The sequence below is a fragment of the Aythya ferina genome (assembly GCF_964211825.1).
Source record: "Aythya ferina genome assembly, chromosome: 1".
Classification (NCBI taxonomy): Eukaryota; Metazoa; Chordata; class Aves; order Anseriformes; family Anatidae; genus Aythya; species Aythya ferina.
In genome coordinates, this window is record NC_140296.1 from 165,274,990 (window position 1) to 165,290,147 (window position 15,158).

The 15,158-nt window shown below is 38.9% G+C and overlaps 1 protein-coding gene and 1 long non-coding RNA gene across 7 annotated transcripts in view; one reads left to right on the forward strand and one right to left on the reverse strand.

Annotated features, from left to right (window-relative positions):
• The window catches only part of LOC311440794, a 48,526-nt gene that overhangs the window by 10,680 nt on the left and 22,688 nt on the right, over nucleotides 1-15,158 (forward strand). Inside the window, exon 2 of the long non-coding RNA XR_014695593.1 lies at nucleotides 13,218-13,284. This is a non-coding gene — a long non-coding RNA (uncharacterized lncRNA). The remainder of the gene's footprint in view (nucleotides 1-13,217; nucleotides 13,285-15,158) is intronic.
• Nucleotides 5,168-15,158, reverse strand: part of SYT1 (synaptotagmin 1) — a 360,501-nt gene continuing 350,510 nt past the window's right edge. For all 6 annotated transcript variants that reach the window (XM_084528065.1, XM_084528067.1, XM_084528062.1 and 3 more), the window contains 2 exons: nucleotides 13,125-13,258; nucleotides 5,168-8,320 (listed from right to left, as the gene is read on the reverse strand). In XM_084528065.1, coding sequence (XP_084384191.1) covers nucleotides 8,114-8,320; nucleotides 13,125-13,258 — 341 coding nt within the window. In that variant the 3' untranslated portion in view covers nucleotides 5,168-8,113. The remainder of the gene's footprint in view (nucleotides 8,321-13,124; nucleotides 13,259-15,158) is intronic.

Genomic DNA, 15,158 nt, shown 5'->3' on the forward strand with positions numbered 1-15,158 from the left:
ATATACTCAGCAGGGAGCAGTCTGTTGCTGCTTACGTGTGGAGGAAACCTACTGTTTTAGAGGTGCTGAGGAATGCAGTGTGCCAGTGCATATTTGTATTTAACAGCTGTTAGTCAAGGAACATGCTGTGTAATTTTGTAGGGACATGAAATATTCTGTCATGAAGGAGCTCCTCATCTATCCTTGAACATATCAAGAGTGTGAGAGGATTTATGGAGCTGTCAACTACGAGATAACTAATGCACACACATATGAAAGAAAGTAAAGATACTGTAAAACAGATAGCCTGGCTAGCAGGAAAATGACGGAGTTCCTGTTTAACTTGCTAATTCTATCAACACATTTTAAAATCTAGATTCCAGTGTGGTTTACTTTTATTTTAAATGTGTTGGCATTGTGTGTGATGTCTGTATCGTGTAAATTTTCCTTTATGTGAAAACTGGAAGTGGATATGGGATAGTGGTGTGACCAAAAGTTTGTTCCCCTTGAAATGCCTTAAAAGAAGAAAGTAAGTCAAAGCTGCTTAAGCTGACTCAAGAGTGGAGATAGTCCTCCTAGTATGTGATCAGAGTGAAGTATTTGTGCTGCCATCTTCAAACGAGGCTGGGAGGAGACAGGCTGAGGCTAACGTGCAGTTCGTATTGATTGTTCGGCTACCTTGGTTATAATGAAATGTGCTTGCATTATGGTGCTAGGCAGACACAGTTTGCTCTCTCTTGGGGAAAGGGTTACAAGAGATTTGATGAAGGCACTTGAGATGATGAAAGTCTTGGTGGGAACTGAGATTCTGGTGCAGGGCAGGAAAAAAAAAAAAAGCCCTCAGTATCGCCCCGTCCATCACATTTCTTCTCCATCAAAAGTGCCACTGCACTTCTTTGAAGTGCTGGTATGACTCATCATTGCTAATAAGATATATAATAAGACCATGAAGAAAGTATACTTTAAACTGCACATGTACAGGAAGGTACTGTGGGAAATGATTGTAGCATCTTTGTACTTTCTACTCTGAAGCATGTGTCAACTGGTTGCAAAGGCTTTTGCAACTCAGTGTTTTTTCCTCAACCCATGTTTCTAAAAGATGGTTAGGTGCCAGTTGCAACAGAGTGGTTTGATAAACTTTAGAAAAGAAAAGAAAGTTGGCTAAACAGAGGTAGAACATGAGAAGGAAACCAAGAGAAGAATCAACAATAGAGGAGTTTGTGCTCATTGGGGTGAGGGAACACAGTAAATACAACACGAAGGGGAGCAAACATGGGATCAAAATTTTAGTTAGAAAATATCTTGTAGCTTTGACAGAACAATGAAATGGAGAATGGCAAGAGACAACAATATGGTCCCCTGATCTGCAAGTGATTTCTTTTTCTTCCTGCCTTTTTTGCATTTATTCCCCTGTGTTATCTGTGCTTAAAATGTCAGCTGCAGAAGCTTGCTTACTTTTCTTGCTTGCCATTGTTGCATTACTAATTACTGCAGATTTAATTATGGTCATGGTGCTCAAACCTTTCAGGCAGCTATTTGTGTTAATTCCAAGGAATGAGAGCATTAAACAATTCTTATCACTGGACTGGAGTGAGACATGTCATTCTTTGTGTGGGGAAAAAAACCTTTTTGAAACACGGAGCAAAACAGCAATGGTAACCTGAATCTTCTCAGCATTTTATTCTGGAGACTTGGAACTCTAAAACACAAGGCAGTATGAAGCCTAATGAAGAATCATCTTTGCTCTGATATGAATTTGCAGCTAGATGCTTTTTCTCTACTTCTATTATCATAGAAATCTGTAGCTACAATGAATATTTATTCACTTGCCAATTAACCAATTTAGCCTCTTGTTATTGACTTTGAAGAGGTGGCTTAAAAATTCTTAACTGAGTTAAACACTAGAGGCAACCTTTCACACAAAAGAAAGAAAATATACAAAAGCCATTTGACTCTGTGAATGTCACAGAAAATATCTCAAAAATAAGTTTAATAATATGGCTAGTTTCATGAAGAAAAAGTACATCTTGTGCAGGATGCAAGCTACTGAGCCTCAGAGTCCACTGGAATGAGTGGATGATAGTGTTTCTGACTAAGCACAAGAGAATTGACTTCAGCATTACATTCCAGGCTACAGCCTGCCAGGCTTTCAATCAGGATTTACAGCCAGTGATCCTCCTCCTTGTGATAAATGGTCCAAGGGAGAAGACAAATATAGCCTAAGCCCAACCTGGAATTCTTCAATGACAGATTCGTGTCAGTGTTTTGGAACAACCTTTTAGTGGGTGCTTCTGCTTCTTAGGAAGAGTCATGAAATATTCTAAGGTACAAATACAATTAAGTACAAGGGGAGAACTGTCCCTGGACTCCGGGACAATACAAACAAAATTTGGGACATTTTTACAGGATTGTGGGATAATCATGAATAGCAGTAGATCAGAGAATATTTTGCTGCTCTTGTGCACCAGTCTTCTATTTTTGAGAAAAACTGATGTTGGCTGTGTTTGGTGTATAACATCAGTGCATTGCCTACAGAGCTTTCCTTGTTGTAAGTAATAAAAGAGTATACAAAGATATGAAATGGTTGACGGAAATTAAATGTCAGCCATCAAACTGGTGAGTCTGATTCTGTCAAAAGATGAAGTATTTTATTTTTTATTTTTTTCTAAATGATTGTTAAGAACCTTGGTACAGTGCATGTCTAGGACAAAAAGACCTGCCCCCTCCTTCACCCCAAAAGTCTGAAGAACTGTCTTCATTTCCTCAGCTTATTTGGCCTCTTCATAACCTCCATTAAGGATGTCTAGGTCATTCTCTTTACAGAACTTTCTTTTTTATGTTGAATGCAGTAAAACCTTGAAATAAACCTCTCAGTGTGGCTCTTGTGTCTGAAAATACTGCTGTAGGTATCATTCACAAGGTACCACAGAAAGTTAAATTCTTCTCTGGACTAGCTTTTCAAATACTACTTTTTGGTGCAATATTAGAAGTATTTTCTTTATTGAGCATAGAAAGACTTACTGCATATAAGGTAAACGCAACTAGGACTGGGTAAAAGTCCTTTTGGTATATATAGAAAAAGCCTTTTCCATGCTTTCTTTAACACCTGGATGAACAACAGTGTCTGAACTGACACTGAAAATAGGGGCTGGACATGACTGTGGTAGATGTCTCTTCTCGCAGATAACTAGTGATAGGACTAGAGGGAATGGTTTCAAGTTGCACCAGTGGAGGTTCAGCTTGGAAATGAGGAGACGTTTCTTCTCAGAAAGAGTGGTCAACCATTGGAATGGGTTGCCCAGGGAAGTGGTGGAGTCACCATCCCTGGGAGTGTTTAAGGAAAGGTTGGACGTGGTGCTTAGGGTCATGGTTTAGTGGGTGACATTGGTGGTAGGGTGATAGTTGGACCAGGTGATCTTGGAGGTCTTTTCCACCTCAATGATTCGATGATTCTTTGTATGTTCTGAAAGGCAGGACAGTATGTATAGAAGAAACTGAACTGGAATCCTGGAGTGAAAATGCTAATGCATAAATAAATAAGGGAACTGACTGTTAGTTTAATCAGAAAATATAATGTTCTAATTCTTGCTTTGCATAACTAACAGGCAATTAACTTTCATTGACTCATGATGTGAAAAGAGATCGAGAGATGTAGATCCTTTGCTTTGGTAACAATCTGTCAGTTGGGAAGAATGTTTTTCTTGACAGTTGATTAGGGGTTAAATGAGCTGAATAAAATTGGTAATTTTTGCTGCTTTTCTCACTTAGTATAACAGCTATTATATGAAGCATTTTTCCTTACATTAGTTGTAATAACTGGCTTTAACTGATTAGCCCTGTTGGAAGAACTGCTTTTGATTGACAAAGTGTTTTGGTATTCTCAAGATCAGCCAAAATGTGTGTTAGATATAGAGCCTGGATCAAAAGTATTTTTATCGACTTTTATAGATTTCAGTCTGCTCTTAAGCAAAGTGATGCTCTTAGGTAAGCACATGCTTGGTCTGAGGATGCAACAGCTTAGATGTCGAGGAAAGGAGCAGCAGCATCTCATACCTTCATAACGTGGTACCTGCCTGTATCTCTGGGGAACTGCACTGAACTATAAGAGCATTACCTCAGCTCCTGTAGACCAACAGGCAGCGTCTCATGGCAGACAAGCCACAGACAATGACCCCAACCATTGACAATCTGGAAGAGTAACACTGGCGAACCCACCAGGCCCACCAGAAGACGTCAGCCTGCTCTCACTTGCTGACAACTGAAGTGGCATGGGTCTGTCTGGTGCTCATTGACCCTAGACTGAAAAAGAAACAAACAAACATCTGGGAGAAAAGAACAATTTCTGAGCAGTGGGAATAGGGAAAAAGGTCAACTATGAAAATGCCTGCAATGTGCTCCAGCTCTTAGTAAGGCCTCATGCAGGCAATGGCAGATGAAGTATGGTTAAAATGATGCATATCAGTAATTACCACAGTGTGGTTCCTGACAGGAATGATAATACTTCTTCTGAGGTAGAGGAAAAGGCAAAGGTAGAGATGATTGCTGTGAAAAATGTTGCATGTTACATAAAACAAACAGAGCTACAGATTTTTTGTTTGTTTTTGAACTGTTTCTCTTGGTAGGCTCAGGAACTTCAGTTGTTTTATACCACAGTGCTTTTCAATCATTTTTCATCTGTGGATTCACTTCTTCACATATCTTTTTTTTTTTTTTCCCATGTAATTTTTTTATCTCTTATTTACTGATCTTTACTCTACAAGAGACATGACTTTAATGTCAGCATTAGAAGTAGCTCTTGGATGTAAGTTAAAACATACCATCTCTCTCCAAACAAACAACTCTCTAATCACAACTGGCTGGAGGAGTACTTACTGCAGAGATAACTACTTGGTGTTCTGGTCACGGCATAGAAGGTGATCTATGTTTTGATAGGAAATGATGTTTTTGGTTACAAATAATCAGACTTCTTGGGAAAACAGGGTAGTAGTCTTTCATTTACAATAGAGACAGAGAATTCACCTCCTGGAGAACTGCTGGCTGGGCCATTGCAGTGGAAAGCAGTTTTCACAGCCCCTCTAAAGGCGCTGTGCCACTGCACTTGTGATACTTCCACGTTTATGATTGTGCTAAGGTCCAAGAGTGAAATGTCTTTTCTAAAATTTTAGATCAAAAGAGAAACACTGAAACATCAACAGGAAATAAAACATTTTTATTGAATATCTGTGTAATATGTATGTTATTTTAACGACAATTGGAAAACTCTACTGTGGGAAGTCACTACACAAAGTGAAACAAAATATAAACCACCTCATCAAAAATGAAGGTAAAATACGGCTAAAGTTGTCAGCTCGCGGGCCACGAGCGATATGGCAGGATAAAACACCCCAAACATTTCTACAAGATACAGAGAAAACCCACACAGAGAAACACTCAAGCAGGCAGTAAATATACACAAAGGCAACTAGGATCTTTCTACAGCATCAGATTCTAATACTTCACACAGCTTTGTCAGAAAGGTACATGTGGCTTCTTTGAGGATGAAAATGTCATCTTGGTCATATAGCAGGTTCAGTCTCTGAGAATCATAGTACCTTACAAACCAATTCTACGGTGACATTCAGTCTGGCAGTGTAGGAAGAGAAAGCATTAAGAATACCTTAACACAATGAATCAGTTCTGGCAGTTTGAACCTGCAGCTATCCTGAATGAACAACTGAAAGCTGAAGACCATGAAGCTGAGTATCTGCTGTTACACTGGAAAGCTGACTGTCTAGTTCTCCTCTTTGGTAGGGTTTGGTCCTCAAGATCAAGATTTTTAAGTATTCCAGCTTGATGCTTTGCATGTATGCGCCTGTTTCTATCAGAAAATGTCTCACTTGTGTTTTTTCCATGTTTCATGTAAAAAAGAAAGAAAATAGGTCTTGCTATTCTTACTTTTGGAGGTGGGGAGAGATCCAGATTTTTAGTCTCCTCCCACTTCTTTGCTGCTTCTCTTGCCCTCCACATGCACTGAAAATGTTGGAGCTTGGCTGTCACTGCACTGACCTCTCAGACTGTCACACCTCTCTCAGAAGCAGAGCTTGAGGGAGGGTGAAGAATTTCGTTTTCAGCACACAGTTCCCTGATTACATTCTTTTTTTTTTTTTTTTTTTTTTTCTTTTTCTTTTTTTTTACAATATTTTCTTTTAGATACTATTGAGAAGAACATCACTGATTAATGTCTCATGCCTCCCTCCAAAAGGTATAGCATTTCCGCATTTCTGGGGTAGTTTGCATGGCTGAAAATAATGAACTTCTCAAAGCATTATAAATATATTCACAGCTTGGAAAGATAAGCAAGAGGCCTCAAAGGACGGTACATGAGATAGAAGTGATGCCCTAACTGACTTGATGAGATGGTACAAGCTGAGATGACATGCTGGCTAGCTGTAAGATGATTATCTACAGTAAAGCGGCAGGGGGCGAGGGAGAAGGAGGTTGGAAATGTGGAATATTGCACAGGGCTTGACAAAATGCTGCGTGGTCAACCCATTCAATATAGCCTCCTTGTCCCCTGCATAGCTCTCCAGTTCTAAATTGGTCCGTAATAACTAGAACTGCTTGTGCTATGCATTCCTTCGGCAGTGCAGTAGAAGGGAATGGCAGTATTATTACAATATCACTACGGAATAAATTGATTGCTATCCACTGAGAAAACTACATTTCTAAGCACACACGGCAGTCACAGTGATACACAGAGCAGTCTTTCAAGACTCTTATGGAATGACTAATAGCTTCATAATAGTGCCATTTACTACATAATAACATTGAAAACATTTAAAAACTCCTCCTGAAACGAGCATCTAGTATACAGAAGAGGTTGCTTCAGTTTTCTAGAACTTGTTCTTTGTTTTCACTTTTTATTTTTTAAAGGACAAATTAAAACTTAAGTATAAATAGTATATAAAAGGTCACTAGCTGTTCTCTTTTGGCTTACTTTGAAGTGCATTTAGAACTATGGCTAAATTTTGTCATCTTCTGATGGGATTACAATACTGTCTGTTTACCATGAAACTATTTTGTATAATAAACTCACACGGCTGTGTCTAAAAAATATTCTGCATTCCTTCTAATCTGAGTTAGTATAATAAAATATTTTGTTACAAAGTCTAATGTGCAAACTCATTATAATGTGAAATTGTGGATGGAATTCACAGTATGCAAATTTTGTATAAAGGTGATAACGGAGAGCTACTCTTGTTTTCATAGCAGCATTTCACGACCGCTGCATCTCCCCCCTCCCTTCCCCCCCTCCCTGCACAACCTCTGCAATGTTCTTACTTTGTATGTTAGATGAAATCATTGCCTCCTATGGAACTGCTTCCTTGACTTTCAATTGAAAGCCATTTCAGTCTGTTATGTGTTTGCTTTGGAATATATACAAAAAAATGATATCCTGGCTTCTGGCTACATCTCCTTGAGGTCAGCCATGGAGCTGCTCAGATCATGCTAAGTTGCCTGTGAAAAGTCTACCGAATTGGATGTGTCCCTCCAAGATTACGCATAGCGTGTTATTAGAATGGTCCAGTTGAAAGCTCAGATTTAAGTTGTCCTTTAAGATGTCAGTGTAACACTACTAGTGCCTTACAAGTTGGAATTTTTTTTTCTGGAATGCAGACGATACAATAGTTACCCTATAATATAGTATCAGCTCTCCTATATCTCAGTCAATTTACATAATTTAAAATAGAACATCTTATTAAAAACATCTAGATATACACAGATTAGGAAACGCTTACAACATACAAATACACAAACTAGAAATAAATTCTCAGCATACTGGTGTATATATACAACTGTGTGATACAATAAATAATTTCTGTCATGCTCTATCTACACATCATATTGCTTAAAAGAAGAGTAGATCTGGGGGGGCAGTGGTGAAATGAAGCGCCATTAGAAGGCTCTCTACATTTAAAGTTGTGCAAATTAAAACAGGAATTTAAAAGTACAACTGATCTGTGTCAGGAACACATGGCTGGAAATGAAAGGACCCATATTACTGAGGTATTTACAGATACTGGCTAAAGAGCACTATGTGGGCAAATGCAGAAAGGCTTCTTCTTCTTCATAATTTAATGTAATTTAATTTAATTTACTTCTTGACTGCCAGCATGGCATCTACCTCCTCCTCGGGCTGCAAGGTGTGCCACTGTGCAATGGGCCGCCTGGGGTTGGCCAACATGTCTGACCAATGCCGCAGCTCCGCTCCAGTGCTGTTGTAGCCCACAAAGACTTTCCCGATGGCATCGTTCTTGCCAATCTTGTCATAGTCCAAAACAGTCACAACAATTTGCACTTTCTACAAGGAGACAGAGAAAGACCAGTGAGAATGACAGGAAGGGGAAGGCAGGCAGGGATGAATCTCGGCATGGACACAAACAATTGAGACTCCATGGATGAGAAGTGGGCAAGTGCATGTTCCCCCAGCCATAAGCAAATTCAAACTCTTGTCATTGCTTCTTGTCAGCCTTCCAAATGTATTTAGGTTCATAACCTCCACATTAACTTGAAATTCACACCCTTGCATCACAGAGCTTCACATGGTTGCATTTCTCCTTTAACAGATTAGCAATGTATAGATTTTGTAGCTGTTGTTATTGAGGAATCAGGCTGCTAGAAATCTGTAGAGCTAAAAGTCTTAAGCTACGCTAATTCAAAAGTAGCTCAATTTAACACATTATTGTTTAAGTAAGTAAGTTAAACTTAGCAGTTACTATATTCTATGTATTATATTCTGTTTTTTTTTTTTTTGTTTTTTTTTTTTTTTTTTTTTGCTTTTATACTTCTAAACAATTGTGTACCATCCATCTAGCGTGCTAGCATGCTTTCAGGGAAATTCAAAAGATAGCCCTTACAGTTGCTATATAGATAAATACATATTTGTGTGCATGCACAATCATAAGTATGCGTACGTACTGTGTATAGTATATATTTATATACATTATAAAAGGAGTCAGGAAATTAGGCTGTTTACTCAGGGGAGCTGGAAAGAAGGACAAGCTGCTGTGTCTGAGGGCTCTGACATAGTGGTGCTGCCAGGCACAGTAAAGTCTGGCCTACGGCTAAGCCGGTGGGTGCTGGGGTGCCACTTCTGCTGCAGGAATGGTAACCTCTGGCAAACAGGGTCAGACTGCCCACAAAATCTGCGGGAGCTCATCTGTCAGAGCTCAGAGACCATTTTTTGTTCACTTGGACTGGGCACATTGAGAGGTGGTGTTCAAGCCAGGCATTTGCGTATGCATTTGCGTGCACACGCATGCATTCCTCTCCATCAGGTCATTAATATTTGTCGAAGCAGCACAAACAACTACTCCTTCAGTGGAGTGGTGTTTTTCAACAGCATCTAAAACGAGAAACAGCCTTGGGCTGATTTTACTTAACTATAAATGCTTCTCCTCGGGGACTTTCTTTTAAAGATGTACATACAATTCTTTTCCTGACTTCTTTCCATCCCATGATAAACACACAGCTCCTTATGCCAATGTGAGCTTTCTGAACTGGAGGAAGAAATGCACAGAAACACATTTCTTCCAGAAAAATCTTTTATTCTCAATCATAAATTTTTTAAATTTAAATATGAGTACAATCTAGATTTCTTACTAGCATGATTAATTTTTTTTTGTTTGTAATTGGATTTATCTTTTAAAAATAACTGACGCTTAAGCATATCTGGAAGACCAGACTCATGTCTATTTTATGGAGTCCATTCACTTACAAGATTCTGCAGTTCTCTGATCCAGAGAAAGAAATTACTCCAACAGGCACTAAAGTATTTATATGGTTGCTGATGACAAAACTGTACATCAAACTCAAGACTCTCTCTACCCAGAGCACTCATGATATATGACAATATCCTGAAGCAAGTATTTCTAGATGCCAAAATGATGTTTCAGTGTTGCTGTTTGCAATATACTCACTCTAATGTTGATGGTACCTCCCCAAACGGACATTTATGTTTTAGATGCATGATACAATCACAGATATAAAAAGTAGACACGAGTATCATTTTACAGCATAAAAAAAAAGTTGCCTGCTGTACCTAGAAGCTTGGGAGCAAGTTGCTATTGGATTTTGTTGTTGTTGTTGTTGTTAATCATAATGCAACAGTGAGCATTGTAAACAAAAGACACTTTTTTTTTTTTTTTTCCTTCTGGATCTATAAAGATGCAAGAGCAGCTAGCTCAGATGGTTAACGCTGGGATGATTTTCACTTCATGGTCTCTGATTTAAACCTACAGAGAAATGTAAGCATCTCTGTGCTTTTGTACTTTATATTAAAGGAACAGCTGCACTGCAAAAAACGAACAGGTGCTAGTAGAAAGCACTACCTCTGCTAATACACATTTGGATTAGTAGTTTCCTTGGCATGATTAGGCATTCTCTGGAGTAAAAGTGCCTGTAGACTTTGCTACTTACAGATGTGGTCTGTCTCAAAAGTGGTAAAACACGTGCTTGATTTCCCTGTAACAACAGGGTTTGACTTCCCAGTGGTATTCTTATATTGTCTTTCAAGATCCCACTTTCTTACACACTTATTTCACTTAAGAGTCAAAGTCCATATTTGCTATTAAATTGTTTGGCCCATTTTAAATTACATAGATGTGCTGCTATTCAGCTACTTTCCCTCCATCAGCTCTTTGCTCTCTGATGATCACAAAACTTATATACCCATTATATTTTATGTCTCTGAAAGTCTCTTAATGACTTTTACATGACTTATCCAAAATAATTCTTACTGTACTAAGTCTAAATAGCATTTAAAATGTGTTTTTCTAATGATGAAATTACTACAGTAACTATATTGAAATCATTTGTAAATATATTATTTTATAACTAATTACAAAATACATTGATATATGATCGAAGTCCATAATTACAGATTTTAAATTGAGGCTACATGTTGAAGAAAATAGCCATAATTATTCTCATATACTTATCAAAAAAGTGGCAAAATTAAACTACAACACTTTATGAAAGGTCTATGTCCACCTTACAAAACTGACAGGATCAGAAACAAAATGGCCAAGTACCCATGGAATGTAATCATGCCAACTTGGAGGCATGTAATCATGATAACTTGGAGGTATCTATTCAGGTTTCCCAGTCCTGTCCCTATTCAGAAATCAAGACATTCCAGAGAGGCTCGATGTGATTGATCTTTTTTGCCTCTGGCTCTTCAGTGCTTGTTATGAGATTTTTCACAAGCACAATGACCAGCTTTCATTAAAATCAGCGGGAATTAGCCCCCAGTGGATTTCTCACTTTTGATTCCTAGAGTCCATAGACATCTGTACATGCTGTGGGGTATGAAGAAACTCCTGAAAGGGACAGTCATGCATCCAAGTCCCAGTGCCTCATCTTGTCTAGCTTTATTACCTTTGTCAGTACCAAGTCAATAAAAGGCAAGCACACAGCTTTTGTTGAAATGTAGGCCCTAGCTGCTGGACTTCTCTCCGGTACAACTGCTATCAGAACCCAAGATATAGATTCTTAAAACCCTTACCAGGCTTTCATCTAATCAAGAGGAGGCTGCATGTCCCTATTTGCATTGCAGTTTTCCCTGTAAATGTCTGTTGGCTGTCGTCAACAATGGCATCAGTTGGTATTTAAATGGCATTGATGCCATTTAAATCCTTGTGTAGCAAGGTACATAGCTTGTACCTAGACTCATTTTAAAGCCCACAAAAGTATGTATTCCAAGACTGTTTTAATTATTGTCATTCAACCTGGGGGGCCCCTCAGAGTAGACTTTCCATATTGAGCTCCATACAGAAAAGAAGTTATTTTGCTTAACATCTGCATGGTCCCAGGTTCCCTCTGGGAGGGTGGGATGCCACCATGCAATTCTCTTCTCTTTTGAGGTTATTTAAACCACTGCGTCTTTTCCTGACAATGAACACTCTAACAAGTGAGCAAAAGAACAAAAACAGCTTAACACTAGCGGGTAAGGCTTAACAAAAATGGAGCTGGCCTGTACCAACTTACCATTATGTGGCTTACATTGCAGAGATCAGATCTGAGATCAATCTTGCCCTTTCCAAGTGATCTACCTAACAAACAGATAAACTGATGCTCTGTGGTCAATCATATACTTAGCTATTTATGAAAAATACTGAGTGTTGCACTCCCAAAACAAGCCATAGTCACAGGTGACAAGAATACTTGCTTAAGACATTGAAGATCAAGGTTTAAATTTATTTAGCGAGGGGGCTGAACTCAGTGAGGTTTTCCACACGTCTCCTGAGATGGCTAAGAAGACCATCTCTCTTGTGCAAAAATGTTAGGTAACTTGAGAAAAAGTTGAATCTCACTCTCATGAGCAAGAGATGATTTGACTTCCAGTAGCTCAAAGGTAGCTATCTGAGTCCTTGAAGAAAGATGACACTGCTGGTGTAGGCAACGTCCAGCTCAGCATGCTAGCTTCTGAGCCTCCTAGGTTTAACCACTGAAATCCTTGGGAACAGCACCTAGAGAACTACTAGAGCTCCACCGAGCTGACAAGAAACCAGATTCTGACTGATCCCTGAACCTGACTGAACCAAACTGATCCATGAGATTCTCAAATCTCTATTTTCCAAGAGGTGTAGGAACCACTGAAAAAGTTCTAATTGTTTGGTGGGTAACTGGAAAAAAAAAGTGATTACAAAATGCATTTTACTAAAGAGCAATGCTACAGTGCTTTCAACAAACAGGTCCTAAAAATGCAGGGAACACAAATATGGTCAATGATATTGATGCATTGTTTGAAATAATTTGGAGGAAATTACTCTACATGGCTTTTCTTCTATCCCCATTTTTTTTTTTTTTTTGCAGGCACATTCTTTTTCTATCTCCCTGTGGATTTTTTTTTTTTTTCAAAATCCATTTCTGTTAACATAAAATGTCAGTTATCCATTTCTCACTGATGAATCAAAGCTTCATAAGTACTGTGCATTTTATCATTTCCCTCTTGAAGCAGTCACACTCATCTAATGTAGCACAGTGCTGGCACCTAGGTGCTAATGAAGGCATGCACACGTGATAATTAACACGAGTCCTGTTAAATATTTATAAGGGCTGAGAAATGAAATGCAGAGAGAAGACAAAACACTGTTTGACATTACCTGAATTTGCTCAAATGGTACTTCAAAGCTGAAAGACTCATTGTAGTAGGGATTCAGAGTATTCTTTTTAATTGTGGTCTTTTTCTTCTTCAGCCTCTTACCATTCTGCATCAGATGGATTTTCACATAGGGATCTAAGTAATCAAGAGAAGAAGTAGAGGTAAGAAAGGTAGTTCAGTGCACTTTCTACAGATTTTAATCCCACAAATTCCAGAATTGATAAAAAAAAAAGCAACAAGCAATTTGCAATTTAACAGCCTTCGTTTCCACTGTAGAAAAACTCCTATACAATTGCAAAGTGTTCCCAATGGAAAAGGTGCAAAATATTTATTGCGCTGTCTGCTTAACAGTACAAAGGAGGAGTAAATTCCCACCTAACTTTGTTCTGCAGTTCATTAATTGTCCTAGAAACATTTTTACTGAAACATTATTTACTAACTGCCAACACATCTTGGCAATGGGCCTTAGTGCTGTGAGGAGGGTTTCCCATGGAGCTCTGAGCATTGCCGAATACAGGCAGGATATGCATGGGGCTAGGGGCTGGCTACTCCTCCCCTCACTCCCTTGTGATATTTTGTGGGTTTTCCTGTCCTGAGCTCCCCGGGGAGCTGCGCAGAGCCCACGGCCAGGGCACGAGGCAGGAAGGGACTTTGCCCCACTTTGCCTACTTCTCTATCTCAGTGCTGCATGCAGCCAGAATAAGGTTCAGGCCATATCAGCATAAATTATGAATCGGTTTTGCTGCTCCCTAATGAAATCCTATTGTTATTTTGTATGACTTCTGGTGGCTAAGTAACAGAAATGATTTAGTACCTATTCAGGTATTCCTCACACAAGCAAAACTCATTGAAGTTACTGCCGTGAAGTGATATCTCAGTGGTTATACTTTCAATGGAAATTTTGCCTGCTTAAAAAACCAGCGCTATCAGTCTTTAATCTGTTACAAGAGCCATTTAGAGAATGAACTAGCAGTTCTTCCATGGCAGTGTTAATTAGCAATACCTTCACTGAGTTTGTGTTTTTGTTTAAGCCTACCAAAAAGCACCGTTTGAAGAGTCTCAAGCTCATCATTTTCAACAACCTGTATGGTACAGTCATCAAAATTTGGGTAGGCATCCCTTTGTCTTTAGGCAGCTGAACTGTGATGGAATTGAGGCAAGCCATCCCTCTAGTGAGTTGGTAGGAGCTGTACAAAACACCCATCAACCCACAAGTCAAGTGTGGCAAATACTGAGAGCCTGAATGCAAGCTATCACAGGAAAGGGCTTCTCCTGAGAAAAGGATGGGGCACAGAAGAACCGCAAATGAATACTGAAATTAAATATTACCACTATGAGCAAACCATACTTCAATGAAGTTCATGCTTGGAGTATCTGAGGAGAGTAATTGCATTCTGCTGTTAGAAATGTGCCTTACTGTGGAAGACTGAGGAGTTCAGGACAGTTAAGTTACTGCAGTGACTTGGTCACAGTCTACAGTACCTCTGAAGGGAGTATAATTTGATAGTGGACTCTTCAAGTCAGCTGACAAGGGTATAATAAGATCCGATGGCTGTGAGAAGAATTTATACAAATTCTAGCTTAGAAATAGAATGAGGCTTCCGATACAGCTGAAATAGCTTCTCGGTGTTTGTGGTGAACTCTCTATCACAGAGGGTTAAGATTCCTTCTCCCTCAAATGACACGAGTTCAAATACAAATTAAATCTGGGTAGTTTTATGCTCTAGGCTACATAGGGAATTGCAAGGGTTCCTTTTGACTGCACAATGTATGAATAAAGGCAGAGCAGAAATGTGAACAGCAGAAATGCTAGCAAAAAGACAAGAGAATTTTTTTTTTTTTTTTTATACTGGGTTCAACACCATGGCATACCGTGTTTTGAAGGTGGAAAGCTGGCAGACCTGGATTCCTTCAACATTAGCTGATTCTTGAGAAAAGCTCGTCTACCTGATTACTTTTGCTGAGGCTCTGTGCTGAGTGCACAATTGTTTTGACATGCACAAATGACGTTTTAGTTATAACTAATATATAGTAA